We start from the raw sequence: 19,997 nt of genomic DNA, 5'->3' as shown, positions 1-19,997 counted from the left end.
CCTGGGATCGAGCCCCACATCAGGCTCTCTGCTCTGCGGGAGGCCTGCTTCTCCCTCTCCCACTCCCACTGCTTGTGTTCCCGCTCTCACTGTGTCTCTGTCAGATAAATAAATAAAATCTTAAAAAAAAATTTTTTTAATAAATAAATAAATAAAAGTATCCCAAGACCTGATAATGTTGAAGAACACCAGCTTGAAACAAACTTGCCTCACCTCCTAGTTCGTAGCTGTGTGAACTTAAACATGTTACTTTACTTCTCTAAAGTGTAGTTTCCACATTTGTAAAATGGGGCTATTGAGAATTAAACAAGGTAACATGGATAAAGGCCAACATAAGCACTCAAAGTTAAGAAATTCAACATTTAGAACTTTCTGTCTCAGAAAGTGTAGTCTTGGTTATTAAAATTCTCACAAAGGGTATTTACTCGATATTTACAAGGAATGTAGACACATAACCAACTTCATACTCAATACTGGAAGGGAGACTTTTACACAAGAGCTAGCAGCACAGGAAAATTGGACCCTGGAGAGATGATTAGAAAGTGGGGGAGTCATCGCTGTCCTAACGCCATGAAACACGCACATCACAAGTGTTCATTTTCTGCCTGTCACTTCTTACTCTTAAAGGAGAGAACTAAACTTCACAGCTTAGAGCCACAAATCAAAGTCCATGTGCCATATACATTTTAGATACAAAATTAATTGTGCGATTGCTGCCCTAAATAGCAATTCGTGAGACTTCCAAAGTCATCCTATTTGACCATTCAGAACCACAGCAACTTCCTCCAATACAGACTGATGCATCTTACAGTGCAAGCACTTTCACAATCCTGACCAGCTCCAACAGAAGAAGCAAAGAGGAAAAGCAATCTATTTTCATTTCATCCTTTGGTCCTTCTCTGAAACCTCACTGAGAAGAGTAAACTTATTATCCAGTTTCCACTGCTTCTTAGAGTTTAATAACATGGACTTAGCTATAGAAGGTTCTTACTATGATGACCTACCACAAATACACAGGATCAGTGCAGCAGTAACATTCAACTGGAGATTTTAAAGATTTTTTTTGTATAAACAATGTAATTTTTGGCTTGGAAATCCATTGGAATTTTCTAGACTTCTTTGTAGGAAACTACAAAATGCTATAACCTAAAAAAACTCCACTTGATACATGTAGACGTTTTCATCTTCCACTATTCACCCTACAGATTAATATGTTAGAATGCACCCTTGACACCAATGAACTTAAATCTAGAGGACTAGATTTTAAGACTATAACAAAATAACAGGTCTACACATTGCTTTATTATAAAACAACTAATCAACCAGCAACTTTGTTATATGCTGGGTGGTGTTAAGACCCCAAAAAAGTATCTGACAACAGACCTGAAATTATATCGCCTTTAAGAAAGACTGTTGAATCACAGACCTGTACCTCTGAAACAAATAATACATCATATTTTAAAAAAAAAGAAGAAGAAGAAGAAGATAGCAGGAGGGGAAGAATGAAGGGGGGGAAATCGGGAGGGGAAGACGAACCATGAGAGACTATGGACTCTGAGAAACAAAATGAGGCTTCTAGAGGGGAGGGGGTGGGGGGATGGGTTAGCCTGGTGATGGGTATTAAAGAGGGCACGTTCTGCCTGGAGCACTGGGTGTTATACACAAACAATGAATCATGGAACACTACACCAAAAATTAATGATGTAATGTATGGTGATTAACATAATAAAAAAAGAATTACAATTTTTTCTAGAATTTCATTCATTCAACAAAAATTAATTCAGCACCAACAATATGCAAAGCACTGTTCTTGATCTTGGTAATTCCCCAGAAGGCAAGGCTATCACAGTCTTTACCCTCATACAGTTTATAGCCTAACTGCGGGTCTTTCAAATAAAGAAACGGGTGAAACTTCTGAGCATGCACAAGTAATGTGACTATGTCTTCAGGCCCATGTTCACTGACAACTACAGTGGACAGTTTCCAGCATGCTAACAGCCTCCAACCTCCAATTCCCCCATCTCTCTTCTCTCTTTTTTTTTTTAAGATTTTATTTATTTATTTGACAGAGAGAGAGACAGCAAGAGCGGGAACACAAGCAGGGGGAGTGGGAGAGGGAGAAGCAGGCTTCCTTCTGAATAGGGAGCCCGATGTGGGACTCGATCCCAGGACCCTGGGATCACGACCTGAGCCGAAGGCAGACGCTTAACCAACTGAGCCACCCAGGCGCTCCCCCCACCCCTGCCATCTCTCTTCTCTTCATGAAAGCTTTCCCTGACTCTTGGAGAACTGACTCAGCTACAAGCAGGAGTAGCCCAAAAGTATGTTGTGGAAGAGAGTGATAATGCCCTTTTAGGGGCAACACGTAACCCACAGAGGATGGAAGTTGGCCCCAGCTTTTCTGTCCTTGGGCAGGAGATTCTGAGGCATGGTCCTCATGGAGTCTCAGAGGGCCCCAGCAGCACTGAGTTCTAGTTGCCACAGTGATGGACAGTAATGGACAATTTGTTGCCTTTTCTTTCCCTAGGCTCACTCTCCCCCACTTCTTCATCCATGCTTCCGGAGATCACCTCCCATGTCTTCCAAAGTCTGATTTGTAGAGACTCTAACACAATCACACTCTATTTCTCCTCAGAGATATTCAGTAACACTGGAATAACACATGGATTCAGAGGATCACACATCTACCTTTCACCAACTTAACAAATTTCAAGGTGTTGTAAGCCTGGGAATTTGAATAAATAATTTGGATAAGAGTTAAGATCTGAGAGAGAGAGAGCTAGAGTGAGAGACAGAGTGAGTGGCAGGCTAGAATAATAAGCCAGTCAATGCTAATAAAATGAAATGTAACAGATTCCCTACTTGGTTCTAATGTACCAATTATACAGCACAGGAGGAGGAACATGAGGATTCAGGGATGCAAATGAAAAGCATCAGGAGTCTGGGTTGACTAACAGCTGGAGGTGAGTTAGGGAGTCCTGCCCAGGACTCTTGGGCCGCAAGCATAGGATCCCAAAAAGAGGAAAATTCTCATCATACTGCACCCAAATTGGCTCATACTGGAGAATCACTGTGTTAGACAAGACTGAGGTGGTCAACTACATAAAAACTCAAAGCTACTATGTAGCAAGATAGCTTTCTCACTTGTGCCCCTGCATGTGTAACCTCCATGACTGGAGGCAAAAGGTGAGAGTCCCAGCCTTCAGAGCAACTTCCCTGAATTATATGAAGAGAAGGAACTGAATTGAAGAAATAATCTCATCAGTCTTCTCCCAAGACCCTGATTTTCACTACCTACATTAGTATTGCACCACAGAGCAGAAGATGTCTCTGTTTTCATTCTAATTCTGGAAACATTATGACTTACTGCTTGGGGATAACTATTTGCTTGCCAGATGTGTCCACTTGATAGGCATGGTAGATTATGAAATAGTCACATGTCAAATGACCACAGAATCTCAGAGTTGGAAATTTCAAGACCAAATGGGCCAACCCTGAGGAGTATCTAAGCAACCAGAAGAAGGGGCTATCTTCTCTTCCCTCAGTCCCTCTGGAGGGATGGCTTCCTGGGTTCTCTATAACCTCTATGTTTTATCACACTGATGATAATAAAGGGACACACAAACCTCTCTTGCCTGGATTCATATAGCTTCTCCTCCTAAAAGAGAATGTAGGTATATCAATAGAGCAGACTTCAGGAAAAATCCACATCAGAGAAGAGCTTTCTAGAGAGTAGAGGGCAAGGGAGGTGGGGAATGAAGTGTCTAAAGGAACTAGTGGGAAAAAAGGAAAACCGAAAGAATATAAGGTCAACAAAAACAACTGCTATAAGTTAGTCTGAGGGAAAAGGATTAAATTATATGTCAAAAATAGAACCAGTAATAAAACATGTTGATATTAGGTGTCCCTGATATGTCTGCAAGGAGAAGGGCAGTGAACCTCTGTAGTATTCCTTTTTTCTTTTTTTTTAAGATTTTATTTATTTGACAGAAAGAGAGAGCACAAACAGGGGGAGAGGCAAAGGGAGAAGCAAGCCCCTGGGTCGCTCAGTTGGTTAAGCATCTGCCTTTGGCTCAGGTCATGATCCCAGGGTCTTGGGATTGAGCCCCAGGTGCCCCCCTCAGCAGTATTCTTCTCAAAAACTTAACGCCAGTCTAATCATGAGAAAAACATCAGGCAGACCCCAAATGAGGGGACATTCTACAAAATACCTGGCCAGCATTCTTCAAGAATATCAAGGTAATGAAACATGGAAAGACTGAGAAAATGTCAGAGATCAGATTAGACTAAGGAGCAGGATGACTAAATGCCCCGTGGGGTCCTGGATGGGATCAGGAATGAGGAAGGGAGAGTAGTCAAAAAACTGGTGAAATCCAAAGGAAGTCTGGAACTTAGTCAATAGTAATGTACAAATGGTAATTTCTTAGTTTTGACAAATGCACCATGGTTATGGAAGATGCTAACACAAGGGGCAACTGGGTGAAGAGGAACCCTCTGTACTACTTTTATAACTCCTCTGTACATCTGAATTTATTCCAAAGTTTAAGAAAATAGGCAGTATTTGACCATTAGAGGAATTATGCACTGACAAGAGAAAGCCACTGTGCTTCTGTTAATATTAGTCTGATTATGTGGTTTCTACTGAAAAATAACTGTCAAACAGGTTTTAAATAGCCCTTGGGAAGTTATTGTTAAAACTCAGTTTCCTCAGGGCGCCTGGGTGGCTCAGTCAGTTAAGCATCTGCCTTTGGCTCAGGTCATGATCCCAGGGTCCTGGGATCGAGCCCTGCATCGGGCTCCCTGCTCAGCAGGCTCAGGGAGCCTGCTTCTCCCTCTCCCCCTGCCGCTCCCCCTGCTTGTGCTCTCTCTCTCTCTTTCTCAAATAAATAAAATCTTAAAAAAAAAAAAACTCAGTTTCCTCTTTTCATACATGAGGCAATGTGACACAGTCAAAAGAATGTTTCGCTGCATAGTTGTGTGTATTGGAGAGAATCACTTTAACACTTTTGGAGCTCTGGTTCCTCATTCCAAAAACTGGGGGAGTTGCACTAGATTAACTTTTAGTTGCCTAGAAGCTCTAAAATTGTATGGTTCACTCGGACAAATAATAGACTATGAAAAACAAAAATCTTTTCAAATTAATTTGAGACTATCATCTGTATGGCTGAGGCAAGAGGAACTGAGGTGCAGCGGAACCACAATATGCTATTGTTTCTTCACCTTATCTAAAAAGTAACAATGAGGGAGGGTGCTCTGGAAACTTGGCCGAGGAGTCTGGAAATGCAGGGGTGGCAATGCTGGGAGGCCAGTCTATGAAAAAGAACGATGATTTTTAAAGCCAGAGGGCACAGGGGGAATACGTGCAGGCAGAGAGTGGTGAGATGCAAGAGCTGTAAAAGGACAAGCTATGTGAAAAGACAAGGCATCTGGGACAAGAAGGCACACTTATGGCTGCTGAGCAGTCTGAAGACCAAGGCAAGCCCATCTCAGGGCATTATCCGCTGGGACTCTGTCATGACAGGGTTCCAAGAATCATCAGAGAAGAGTCAGAGCTTTAAGATAAAAGGAACGCTCAATCCCCAGAAGAAAAAAAAGGACTCTCCTTCTCTGATGATGAATGGCATAAGAAAAATGGTTTAGTCTTCAACTAGAGGTAGAAAATCAGAGCAAACTAGCAAGGACAATGATGGAGAGTATTAGATTACTGGAAAAGCCAGCCTTCCAAGGGCAGGACGGAGCACCTGAGTGATTCATACTTTGAACCAGTGCCCGCTGAATAACATGACACCAAGCATCTGTATATAATTACCTCCTGGGTACAGAGAGTTACTACAGGTCTCCCTCAATTACACTAAAATAATCTTCATGCTTTAAAACAATTCACTTCACCGGGAAAGAGGAAAAGAAAGAAAAGGTGGCCACAAACCCTGAAGGTTATCTTTGAAAGATTAATCTCCCCTGACCGCCAGAGGAGTAAGAATACCCAATCGCGTGGCGGTGATGTGTGGAGCGACCCTGGGAACCAAGTTCTATCATGTGACCCCAGGGAACGTTCGGGTCTCTCATCCAAAAGCATCTAATGTCTAGCTTTTGGGATGTCTAGGATGGGCAAATGCCTGGAAAACAAGGAAAAAGTAGAATCCTGTCCTCGAAGAAAGTACAACATAAGAGCAGAGTCAAATATGTTAGAAGGAAATACATTATGTCTTTCGATGATAAGTTAACTGTCTTTTCTATAATGATTTAAAACACTTCACTTTTATTCTCTGGGAAGATTTCAAGCCTCACAAAGCTCTGGGGGGGGGGGGGCATTGTTCCTGTTATGACCCACCCTTGCTCTCACCAGCCAACGACAAATGCCCTTTGAGGCTCAAAGTGGTTAGGCGACCTACTTAAAATAACACAGCCAGTGAGCAGCACGGTCAAAACCTGAACCCCATGCTTTTTCCTGTTACAGAGACAGATTTGTTGTCCCTGTTTGCCTTGGAAACTTGTCTTTTTATCTTTAATGCGCCACAGCACTATTTACTCATCAGTCGCACTGCTGACTCTCCTTGCTGGCAGTTTTATGGTGAGTCTGTCCTCAGTGAAAGCTGTTGACGGAACACCTCACTTGCCCAGAGTGAGGAGAGAGTCCCTACTGACTAGTTTCGTGGGTGCTTCTAATGGGCAGTGTCTCTCCCACGGCCGGTTTTATGTTAATTTCTCCACATGGAGGAAAAAATGGGAGTTCTCCTTCAAAGTGACCGATCTAACTCAAAAAAATATTTATTGGGCTTGTCACTCTGCAAGGTTCTGAGTATAGAGAAAATGAAACATATATGATATTCTTATAATGAGAATTGGGTGGAAAAGTGTCTGTCACAGGGAGTGAAACAAGGGAAACATTTGCCGAATGTGAAACACTTCCCTTCCCCAATGCAGGAAGTAGCACATCCTGACTTGGGTCTGGGACTCTGGGGAATCCCTTCCACTTTCTCTCTCTGGAATTTTATCCCACATTAAAGCTGCTTTTCACCAGTATGAGAAGGAATGCTTCCACAGTGTGTTCAAAGTGAATGCTGCTTTAAAATTATTTTTATTATTGTAAGTACACACAAACTACGAAATTGATTTGAGCAAGCTTTTAATTGCTGATTTTAGTTTGTCTATGCTTCTTCGCAGATTCCATTAATCCTTCCTTCATAACAGTCCAGTTACAATCGGTCTCCTATTATGGCCCATGTCTCAGTTGATATTATCAAGCTAACTCTAAAATTATACTTAGAAAGGAGTTCTAAGACAATTATTCATTATTACATGCCATCCAAAGTGACATTTTAAAAGCTACGAGAACAAATCACTGTTACCCTCTTGGAGATTTAAGATAAAGAGCTGATAATGAAACACAAACATTTATAGTATAATTGTCTCAGGAATACATAAATATTTGGCTGTATTTATTGGTTTGGAAAGTAGCCTTTCAGAGTTCATTATCAAGATTTCCCTTCAAGAGACTGACTATTGTCCAGCAAAACAAAAATTGAAATTACTCTTTCCTTGTAAATCTTTCAATGTGTAAAAGAAGAAAGACAATGAAGAAATTTTTGAAAGACTTTTCAGGGGACATATTTATACGTGAAAGTGTCACACTGAATAAAGTTTTAACATGACTTATTTTAAGAAACAAAAATAATCTCATGCCCTTGTCACATAATAAAAAATATATATATTTATTTCTTACCTCTGAATTTTTTGGGAGGGTTGGCGAGGTCTCCCGCCTCCGGGTGCACAACACATCTGTCATCCACTAACCTAGAAGACAAAGCATGTTGACATTGATAACCTCGTCATGTTCATAAAGCACAGACTTCCTGTGGCTACTGTATAAATATTTACAAAGAGTATGAATACCATTTTTCACTAAGAAACTTTTTAACAATCATAAATTTGTAAAAAGATTTTGTTATAAAGATACTAATTAAAGCAGGGTTTATCAAATTGAAAATTTTGGTTAAGTGGAAGGAAACCGGTTAGGTAAATCATGATATAGACAAATGATAGAACACTGTAAAGCTATTTAAAAGTTTATTTTTAAAATGTACTGGCCTGCAAAATATTTATAATATGTTTATGAAAAGAAGTGGTAACAAACCAACAAGATATCATATATATTTAAACACACACCCACACACCCTCTAAACATACACATATAAGGAATGGAACACAGACACCAAAATAATAACAGTGGTCAGATTACATAGTTTTGATTTTCCTTTATTTTTTTCCTGTGTGTGTGTTCAGCGGGGTTTTTTGTTTGTTTGTTTGTTTGTTTGTTTTTTAACAAGGAATGTGTGAGCTCAGGAGATCAGGCTCACAGAAGGACCATAAAATGGGTGGTAATGAGAAATCCTGCATTCAAACCCTGGGTCAGCCACTTCCTAGCTGGGTGACTTTGAACCTCCTTCTTTACACCTGTATAATAAAAGATACCTACCTTATAGCATTGCTAGGACAATTAAATGACCTAATATCTCTAAAGAACCTAGTATAGTTTCTGGCACATAGTAAGCCTTTAAGTAAGTGTTTAATAGATAAATAAAAGTCAAGGAATGTGGGGCGCCTGGGTGGCTCAGTTGGTTAAGCATCTGCCTTCAGCTCAGGTCATGATCTCAGGGTCCTGAGATCGAGCCCCACGTCTGGCTCCCTGCTCAGCGGGGAGCCTGCTTCTCTCTCTCCCCTCTCCTCATCCTCTCTCTCTCACTCTGTCTCTGTCTCTCTCAAATAAATAAAATATTAAAAAAAAAAAATCAAAGAACTTGCCTGCCTTATTTCTTAACATACAGTCTGCTTCTAGAAGAATGCCTGACACATACTAGGTACTCAGTGAATATTAATCAAATGAATAAATCACCCTTATAGTTACAAAAACATATTTAATTCCTATTAAAATATTCATTAGAAGCCAATTTCTGGGACAATACCAAGAGAGAAGCTCAATCTCTCACCTGAGAGCCAGGAGACATGAACCTCCTGTTCAAAGAGAATATCTAACTACCAAACCTTATTCACTAATATTCATTTTCTTCTTTGGCTAAGTGGTAGGAATAACTGGATTTTTTCCAGGATATTGTGAGAATGCATGTGAATTTCTTCTAAATTTATGAATTCATTTGAAAGGAGGTGCCTAAGTTGCAAAAAACAAACAAAAAAAACACACAATCAAACAAAAACCCATATAACCAGAATCACTAGTACGCATCAACTCAGCACTGAGTAAACCCCAATTTGTGATCAAATGTCCCCTTGAATTAGGATAACTAACTAAATCAAAATGAAACTTTTGGTTCTTGATTTATCTGGTTACCAAAAGCAGACACTTCCTAAATCACCAAATTTTTCTATGGTGTCCAATTTCCACAAAACAAAATGCTAACTTGGTCGAGCAATATGGTTCTTTCTTTGATTTTTTTTTTCATATATACTTCATTCACACTGGTTTACTAACATGTGGTTTTACAAGAGTTGCCAAGCATGTAAGATATTCCTTTTAAAAGTCTTTAAAACTGTTTTTCTTAGAAACAGGAAGTCAAATTGGGTCAAGAGAAAGTAAACCCAAACCTCCACAATGTCCAGCTTCAGCCTAGAACACTGAATGTGAAAGGCTCAGAGAGTCCTGAGAATGTCACAACATAATACTTAATTTTTCTTAAGTGCTACGAATTAAGTCAGCTCTTCTAATTACTTAAGACATGTTAAGAATTCAAAATATAACCATCAAAACAACCATAATCTTTTTTAGAACACATAAAAATTATATGAAAAGCAGCATTGATGTTCTACGCATTCTTTGTGCCTACCCATCCCCCTGAAATACAGACCCCCACTATAAAGCCCACTAAGAGTCCCTACCTGCATGGGTTAATCATCAAGAGGAATGGGAAAAACTGAAGCTATAAATCAGATCACAGTGCATTTATGTAAACACTTATGCCTCTCCTCAATTACATGATAGCCCAGATTAAAACATAATAACTAAGAATGACTTCAGTTCTAAGAATTGGTCCTATTCTTTATAGACAAACATCTGTGAAAATCACAAAATCATTCCGTCATACAGACTTAAATAATTGCAAATGAAAATGGAAGAAAAGGAAGGACGGGATAGGAAGGGGGAAAAAAGCAAGGAGTGTGAGTCTGTTACAAAGACATAGACCATCATTGATGCTAAAGGCGAAGCAGGATTTTAATAGCAGTTATTGGCACAATGTCTTCATTACTCCCACAGCCCCTTCTTGAATACCTCCAAGGTCAGAGTAGTCATCATTTACCATCTTCCTGATAGCATGAATATCAGAGAGGTGTTTTATATGGAGTGGAAATAGCACCCTGTGTTTCCCATTACTGCCCTTATCCCATTTTCATTAAACTGCCTGCTTAATTGTCTGGATCTTCCAGTAAGTTACAGCTTCATGAAGTCAGGAACTGAATCCATCTTGTTTACTATTATATCTTTGGCAACTTCGAGCATGACTTATAGTAAATATTAAATATCTGTTACATGAATAAATTAGTCAGTGAGTAAAATGAGACTTGCTTCCCAAATAACTTTCTCTTTTTAGTCCCAGTTCTTTCCTCTGGAACTATGTACACTAAGTTTTCTTTTTCTGGGATGAATAAGACTATTTCTCTCCAATTCTTTCTCATATGGATATTTTTCAGGGAGCTCAACATCTTTTCATACACCCCAAGCGTCAACATCCCCCTTAAATATGATCCTAGACTATCCGCATGAGTCCAGATAGGCCCTCCAACGAGTCCTCCACAGGGGACTCTTGCCTCCTTCTTTCTGATACAATGCTTACAGTTATGTGTCCTAAGGTCATGGGAGCTTCCGTGGCAGTCAGGCCCACCTCTGACTCTCAATGGGTTTATAGCTAAACAACAACCCCAGGTCCTTTCCATGTGTCCTGCCATCAGTACAGGCAGGCTCTCTCACCCATCACTGGAGCAGTTAACTTTTATGACCTAAGGACAAGAATTTGCAATTGAATAGGGATTAATACAAAGTTCAACCTTTGGCCTATGGGCAGAAATTATCTAAAAACCATTTATCCCATCCCTAGCTAGCTCATTAAGAGACCCTGCCGTGATTACTGCCCACGTTAATCACTCATACACAGTATTTTCTAAACTTGGCTAATTGGCTAGACCATGTGGGGAGTTAAAATAATAATCATTACCATAATACTAACAACAACAGCAAGTTTCTTTGGTCCAGATCTACAGAATCAAAATTTCTGGGGATCAAGACCAAGAATCTGTATTTTTTAAAAATCTCTCCAGGGGCGCCTAGATGGCACATGCGGTTAAGCATCAGACTCTTGGTTTTGGTTCAGGTCGTGATCTCAAGGTCATGAGATCGAGCCCCACGTGGGGCTCCACGCTCCTTGCCAAGATTCTCTCCTGAGAATTTTGAGAGAATCTTGAGATTCTCTCTCCCTCTGACCCTCCTGTACTCTCTCTCTCTCTTTCTCTCTCAAATAAATAAATAAATCTTTTTAAAAATCTCTCACCTTCCTTAAATGGATCAGGAGTACCTGTTCTGCATTCCCATAGTACTCTAGGCTATCCTCTATCAATAAAACTTATCACACTCCATCATAATTTTTTTATACATTGGTCTCTAATGCTATAAATTATAAGTCCCAAGAGAGATCATTTCTGTTTTGCTCACCATAATATGCCCAACTTTAAGCATTAGGCCTCAAACATGGAAGGTGCTAAATAATTATTGAGTGAATGGGTGTCTTTTTGAATCACTTAATAAGTCAATAATGCTATTTTTGGTAAGTCATAGAAACAGTAAAAATAACTGGAACCAATAAACAGTTGCCTGAAAGTAGATATAAGGAAGGGGTGGACAACATTTCCCATCCAGATGTGTTTCAGAAAATTATCAAAAATATCAAATCCTGAAAGAGGCCAAGATAGCCTATTTTAAATAACTATAACTCATATAGCCCCTTTCAACCCAATAAAAAAATCTCAAAGACATAAAGTTGAGCTTAAAAGAAGCAAGTCCCAAACTAGTAAATGCTATATAATTCCGTTGATATAGAAGGCATAAATTGGCAAAACTAAATAGTAGCTATTTTAGAAATATGCATGGAGTATAAACAAATTATTGTATAAAAATACATGGCTATCAGATTTTTTAAAAGATTTCCAAAAGAAAGCAAATTATCCTTTGATCTCTAGTTCCTTATTATTCCACCAACTGCAAAGAAAAATGTCACATAGTAGGTAAAATATGTTAATCATGTGAATAAAGGGAAATCTTTCAAAAATGGAGTAGGGAGGACAGAAGGGGAGATTGGAAGAGGAAGCCATACCACTCAAGGTCAGTTACATGAAGAACTGTCAATTACAGACCCCAACAAAAAAAAAAAAAAAAAACATCAACAGGAAGAATCATCAATTACAGGCCCCAAAAAGGAAAGATGTATATAGTGCATCTTCTATAAGAAATCAACCACCCTTGAAACTCAGCCATTGAGAAACTATCATCACCCTGGACTCATGCTTTTTTCCAATGGACTTTCCTTCAAAACCATCCCTCTCAACTTCTTCCTCCTTCTCCATAAAATAATGGTCCTCTCCTTTGTTTGTTGGACTTGCCTATGGTTTTGCCACAGCCTGCTTGACCCAAATTGCAATCCTCTGTTATTCCCAAATAAACCCAATTTTGCTGATAAAAAAACTTTTATTTTTAAAGTTAACAATCGTTATCTTTTTCCTTCAGAAACCACAAAATAAACTATTTCTAGTTTGAGTACTTTGTAAAATAAGTATATTATTTTCCTGATGTTGGCCTACCATGTGTATCTGATCCTTGTACCATTAAGTGATATAGTTCATTTCCAATGAAATCCACTCTGAAGCACATTTAAACAAAAGGAATTTAGGGCGAAAGAGAAAGTGGGGAATCCACAACGGATATTATCAAAAACGTGTACTAAGAAAGGGGGTTAGGATTGTGGCTAGGTTCATAAGCATGATGAAATTGCCCTCAGGACACCTGGGTGGCTCAGTCCCTTAAGCGTCTGCCTTCGGCTCAGGTCATGATCTCAGGGTCCTGGGATCCAACCCCGCATCTGGCTGGCTGCTCAGCAGGGAGTCTGCTTCTCCCTCTGCCTGCCGCTCCTCCAGCTTGTGCTCCCTCACTCACCTGCTCTTGCTCGCTCTCTGACAAATAAATAAATAAAATCCCTTAAAAAAAAAAAAAAAAAGGAATTGCCCTAAAAGTACTTCCAGAACTTGACCACAAATAACTTTATCCCCAAATCTGGGTTCACTTTGCTGGCCATATAAATTTCTCTCTTAAATTCTGCAATCGTCTGGCGGCTCACCTAAACTATCCATCCTCCCCACAAAACCCCACCACCTGCCACCCCACAGCCCCCACAACCCTGGCACCTATTCACCTCCCTCTTTCACCTTCATTTAGAAGCAACACTAGAACAGAAGAAAAAACAAACAAACTAAGTTTGAATCCTTGGTCTGCCACTACAAAAACAGCTGTATCTGCGCTGGTCCTTTAACCTCTCTGTACCTTATTTCTTAAATGGGGCAGTTGTGATCTCACAAGTTCCTTCTTTTTCTGTTTTGTTTTGTTCGTTTGTTTTTTTCATTTCTTCTATTTTGTTATTAGAGCTGGCTTGTGGTATCATTCCCCAATAGCAAAATGACATAATATTTTCAGTATAGTGTGAATGTTTAACTGTTTAGTATCAATGTTTTTAAGTTGATGTATTATTTTATGATTCCAAGCAAAGTATAAGTATGTGATTTTGTTCTGTTCCCTCATCATTGTCTTAGAACGTGGTGTCAAAAGATCTTAAGATCTTGCCATTTAGTAATATGGACATTTTGTACTTATAGGACTCAAGTTGCCCAAGTAAGGAACAAACCTCAAGCCTATAGATTCTTGTTTGTATGCCTATTAATTTGTCTCATAATTCAGAGTAACTGAACAGGAAATTCCTCAGATGTCCAATTTCATACCTTATAACTGATAGGTCTCACAAACATAATCCCTGCACAAAGCCATAAGCAATTCAAATCATGCAAAGAGAGAAATAACCATTGCCAAAACTTGCTGCCAAAAAGTGTTCTACTTTATAAATGCAAAACAGATGCAACATACCAAATTCACTCATAGCTATATTCCTACTTTGCCTGTCTATAAGGACAAGAAGAATTAATTTCACTTTTGTTTGCCATTTGAAATGTGGGGTTTCAGGCGCCTGGGTGGCTCAGTCGGTTAAGTGTCTGCCTTTGGCTCAGGTCACGATCCCAGCGTTCTGGGATCAAGACCCACATCAGGCTCCTTGCTCATCGAGAAACCTGCTTCTCCCTCTGCCTGCCGCTCCCCCTGCTTATGCTCTCTCTCTCTCAAATAAATAAATAAAATCTTTAAAAAAAAAACTAAAAAAAAAAGGCTAATGTTCTCCTTAAAAAAAAAGAAAAAGAAATGTGTGGTTTCTAAAAATTAAACCAATAAAATTTAACAGTATCTTCTTTTATTTTCTCCTTTTAGATTTCTTACTACAGTAACATTTTTTACTAACAAATATTTTAAGTTTAAATATTAAAAGTATGCTTAATTCCATATTGAAGTATTTCAGTCATACACAGGTTGGTGGCTGCTAGTACTTCTAAAACTGGTTTCTTCCAAAGTTGAAATTGTGCTTGCTCTTAGGTCTTTAAAATGTCTACAGTTATTTTTCCATGAAAAAGACAAAATCAACTTAAATCACATATAACTTATAGCATCAACACTAAATGTTGAAGTACTACTGCACGGAAACCCCTAAAAAACTGGATGAAGCCTTGTGTTTTAAGTTTTTCAATGATTGCTATCACTTAGCCTGAGTGACTTAAAGACCTTTTAAAAAGGACGGTATCATGTGGACTCCAAAGGCAATGACGTCTTGCACATATTAACCTTTTTAGAAATCACTGCAAGAAGCCATCATTTTGTGAAGCAATTATCTTCAGAGCACAGATGCTGATGAAACTGGAGAGAGGGGGGAGAAGATGGGAGGATACTAAGTTACATGTTGCCTTTCAAAGAGAAACCTGTACCTGACTACGATTTCAGAGAGGATTTGTCCATATATTTTGAAAGCTTCAAGCCCTAACCCACTTTTTCTTCTCGGATCTTCCGAAGTTCTGCATCTAACTTCCTTTCCTTGATCCTCTCTCCCCTGCCTCCTTGACCTCTTGGAATCCAGTAATGTTCCAAATCAGTTTGTACAGCATTTTCTCCTAGTCTGCCTATTACTGTTTTCATAAAAGTCAAAAGCATTTGCAAAATGCCTTCCTCAGGATATGAATGAGCATCTCCACCAGTTGAGATCAATTATTTAGTGATGCTGCGTTGACCTTGACTACTATCAGTTCTCAATCATCTGCCAAGAGCTAGAAAATCATTGGCACTGGTAAAAGTGACTCACGAGGCAAAGTTCAGGTCCAGATGTTTACTCCTATCAGATTGACATTCCTTTCTAAGTTTTGGCCACCAAGACCAATTTGGCACCATTTTGGAGGTGTTCTCAGGAAAAAAAGCCATAAAATGGAAAACTCACCCTAGCGACACTCTTTTCCTCCAAGTGTAGACAACCTACCCTACCCCAGGTTTCTACTGCTTTTGGTCATTCACACCTTCACATAGTTTTTAAACTTTGTCCAGAGTTTATAACTGTGATGCTGTAGATTAAATTCAAAGAAATATGAGCTCAAAAATTTTTTAAATCACTAATAAGACAAGGCAACAAACATGCATAAGCAAAAACAATAGTGTATTATCAACTGAAAAATATAAGGTAACTATTATGAATGTTTTAAGACAAAACGGGGCACCTGGGTGGCTCAGTCAGTTAAGCATCTGACTCTTGATTTCAGCTCAGGTCATGATCTCAGGGGCCTGGGATTGAGGCCTGAATCTGGCTTGTTACTCAGCGAGAAGTCTGCTTAAGGATTCTCTCTCTCCTTCTCCCTCTGCCCCTCAGAATGAAATAGTCCCATGGTTCTGAATTACACACAAATGAGTTAAAATATCAATTACCTTTATACTTTCTTTTTTTTAAGATTTTATTTATTTGACAGAGATACAGTGAGAGAGAGAACACAAGCAGGCGGAGTGTAAGAGGGAGAAGCAGGCTCCCCGTGGAGCAGGGAGTCCAATGCGGGGCTCGATCCCAGGACCCTGGGATCACGACCCAGGCCAAAGGCAGACACTTAACGACTGAGGCACCCAGGCACCCACCTTTATACTTTCTTAAGTATGTAGAGTATAATTTTTTTTAACTACTGAAACAACAGAAACAGAGTATATAAATACAGAAGGAATGGAAAGAGAAGAAAGGAATAAAAAGAAAAATAAGCAAAACTTTAAAAAAATTTAAGAAACAAAAAAAAGAAAAATAAGCAGAACAAAAAAATTTTAAGAAAAAAGGAAAAATCAGGGAAAAGTTATGATTAATATAAGGCACAAAGTAAGAGGATATAAATAAGTCAACAATAATCATAATAAATTTAAATTTTTAACTTACCATTTAAAAGACAGACTCCCCCCCCCCAAAAAAAGCAGATTTTTGGACTGGATAAAAAAATCCAACCAACATAATTATAAGAATCATCCTAGAACATAAGTATAGAAAAAGACATAACAGGGGCGCCTGGGTGACTCAGTCGTTAAGCGTCTGCCTTCAGCTCAGGTCATGGTCCCAGGGTCCTGGGATCAAGTCCCGCATCGGGCTCCCTGCTCAGTGGGGGTCTGCTTCTCCCTCTTGCACTCCCCCTGCTTGTGTTCACTCTCTCGCTGTGTCTCTCTCTCTCAAATAAATGAATAAAATCTTTAAAAAAAGAAAAAGAAAGGAAAAGACATAACAGAGATATACTAATCAAAACAAAGCTATGGTTGCAGTGATAATATCAGAAAAACAGACATTAAGAAAAAAAGCATTGGGGCACCTGGGTGGCTCAGTCAGTTAAGCATCTGCCTTCAGCTCAGGTCCTGATCTCCAGGTCCTGGGATGGAGCCCATGTTCGGCTCCCTGCTCAGTGGGGAGTCTACTTCTCCCTTTCCCTCTGTCCCTCCCCACCCCCAAAACTCATGCTCGCTCGCTCTCTCTCAAATAGATAAATAAAATCTTCAAAAAGGAAGAAAAGCATTATTCCGTATACATAGGGCTATTATATAATGGGAGGCGTTTTAGTTTGCTAACAAGATATAACAATTCTAAATTTAAGTGTAATAGCCTCATATTATATAAAACCAAACTTATAGAACTACAGGGAGCAATTAACAAAGACATTATCATAGTAAGAGATTTCAACACACTTCTCAACTAGTGATAGGGCAAACAGACAAAATTTGGTAAGAATGCATGCCTTGAAACCCATAAATAACAAGCTTGACCTAATGGGCATATATAAAACATGTTAACTCCTCATGGAAACATATAAAATTCAAAAACTGGAGAAACTATTTACTTTGGGCATATATGGAATATGAATATACCAGGTCCCTCAACTGTTTTCAGATTACTACACATGGTTTTCATATTTCTACTATATTTGTAAAATATAGCTTAAATTTACAGGTTTTTAAAAATATTATTCTCTTGGCTCATAACACACTCATGTTTAGCTAAAAAGCCCATGCCCATCCATCCTTCAGAGGCAGAGGGTCTCCTTCTATGGTCTCACCATATTTGATATGCACCCTCATAAGCTGATATTTATTACTATTCTACTTCTAAGCTACAATGTCTCTAATAAACAGTGAGTTCCTTGAGGACTGCAAGAGGAGTATATTTTTTTACATTCATTTGCTTATTTATGCAAGTAATCTCTACACCCAACATGGGGCTCAAACTCATAACCCCGAGATCAAGAGTTGCATGCTCTTCCAACTCAGCCAGCCAGGTGCCCCTTGCAGGAGTATATTTTTAATCTTTACATCCTCACTATGTAGCACAGTGACTAGCATGTAATCAGTACACAAAAAATAATTCAATGACTGAATGGATCAGGAAGGTCAAGAAACCAAATTGCAAAAGACAAAATGAGGTTGATGATGATATAGCAGAAAGATCATAGGCAGGAAAGATGAATAAATATGTGATAATGATAAAACTAACTGTTCATCCTTGGCTCATCCCCTCAGCAAATCATATAGTAACATTTAATTATACATTCTAGAAGTGGATGGCTAAAAGAGACCTCAAAGAGTAAACCAATCAGTAAGAGCTCCTAGGCAAAACAGAACATAAGTTAGCCAAAAGTATTTCCTTCTTTGGAAATCTTCAAAACACAAGGCTATTGGTGATTAAGTTTTCTAGCTATAAGGACATGCTTATTCCTTGTTCCTTTAAGTGTGCTACCTTCTCCAAAAGGAGATGAATATGAGATCCATCTACCACTTTCTGGCTAATGACACATAAAAGAGAAACATATCTAGGAAGAAACAGTTGGCAAGAGAAGTTCCCTGGCCAGAAAAACCTCTGGCAGCTATAGACCAATTCCCACAGTTATTCTAGCATGAGAAACTGGATTTTTTTTTTTTTCCAGAAAGTTGGAGGGTATTACAATTGCCTTGTTAAAACTACAAGCAGATGACTCTTGTTTTGAGTCAATAAGGACCTGGGACATTTCTAAGAACTACCAGGAAAGGGAAGAGCTCAAAACTCTTAAAAATTAACCTCCCAGAGACATAGCTTCCAACATTTAATTAACAGTGGCTAAATGTGAATAAATAGGAGTTAAAAAAAAAAACACACTGATGTCATTTTAAAGTCACACTTATAATTGGTAAGGATGGAATCAATGGGCATAAGATCCCCTTTTAAGCCTTTTCTGTGCAGGAAGAATATAATCCCAGACTTATTTGTGTTATTGGCAAGGGTCTAACTGTGGCTGAAATGAGAGATATATCCTCTTTTGGCGTGTTTTAATTAAAAAGTAGAGACCTCTGTGGAATGGAGTAAATGAATCCTTACCTGAAAATAATGAAGCAAAGCACATGACCTCTGAAAGCAGAGCCAACTGAGGGCAAAATCAAAGGTAAAAAAAAGAAGCAGATAAGTCTAACAGCTGAAGAAAGCGACGCATGCATGCATTGAATTATTTCCCTTGTTTCTAGGTTAGACAAAAAAAAAAAATTCCAATCCCTGCAGACAGAAATAGTGGTACTCTTAAGTTAGATGTTGCATTTAATACCAGGTAATGAATTTATCTCTAAATGCAAGGATGCTCTTAATCCTATTACTAATTCTTCAGACAGTGATAATCATAACCACAAATAAAAGTTCCCAAGGAGATATACTGACTTCTGCTAGAACAGGACAAAAATGGGATAGTAATAAATTTAACAATATATGTTTCCTTTTAAGATTCTAATATCACAATTGTACCAATTTCATACTAAATACATGATGTTGGAAAGTCATTCCTCAGGCCTAATTATAAAATTTAGATCATACTAGTATTAACTTTATAGAGTTGATTTGAAAATTAACTAATCTGATAATGCAAAATGCCTGGTACAAAGTTAACATTCACTAAAGGTTAGCCATCATCATCATGAACATTATTGATTATAAATGCCTAGCACAAAGTACATACTCAGTAATTATTAACTATCATAATATTCATCAACATTACTACTTATTATTACCCTTAATTGCTGAAAGAAGTTGACCAGTAAGGCAATCACTTCAGAAAAAATTTATTCAAGTCTCTTCATCAGGAAATTCATTCCACAAATATTTACTGAGCAGTTACTATGTGCAAGGCATTGTTCTAAGAACAAACAAAACCAACACTCACTCTTGCTGGGGGTAGCAGGGAGTAGACAAATAATAAACAATAATAAATCCGTAAGTTTTATAGTGTGCTAAGGGATAAATGCGATAGAAAAAGAAGAAACATAAAACATGCTAAAAGAC

General features: G+C 38.6%; 1 protein-coding gene across 1 annotated transcript in view; it reads right to left on the bottom strand.

The window, feature by feature from the left end:
• Positions 1–19,997, bottom strand: part of ITPR2 (inositol 1,4,5-trisphosphate receptor type 2) — a 497,992-nt gene that overhangs the window by 454,969 nt on the left and 23,026 nt on the right. Inside the window, exon 2 of the mRNA XM_025879725.2 lies at positions 7,724–7,794. Coding sequence (XP_025735510.1) covers positions 7,724–7,794 — 71 coding nt within the window. The remainder of the gene's footprint in view (positions 1–7,723; positions 7,795–19,997) is intronic.

Source organism: Callorhinus ursinus, unplaced genomic scaffold, assembly GCF_003265705.2.
Source record: "Callorhinus ursinus isolate GAN/ISIS: 27379988/994484 unplaced genomic scaffold, GSC_fseal_2.0 scaffold27, whole genome shotgun sequence".
NCBI classification, from domain to species: Eukaryota; Metazoa; Chordata; class Mammalia; order Carnivora; family Otariidae; genus Callorhinus; species Callorhinus ursinus.
The sequence above is the reverse complement of the archived record's forward strand: the minus strand, read 5'-3'. Positions and strand labels throughout refer to the sequence as shown.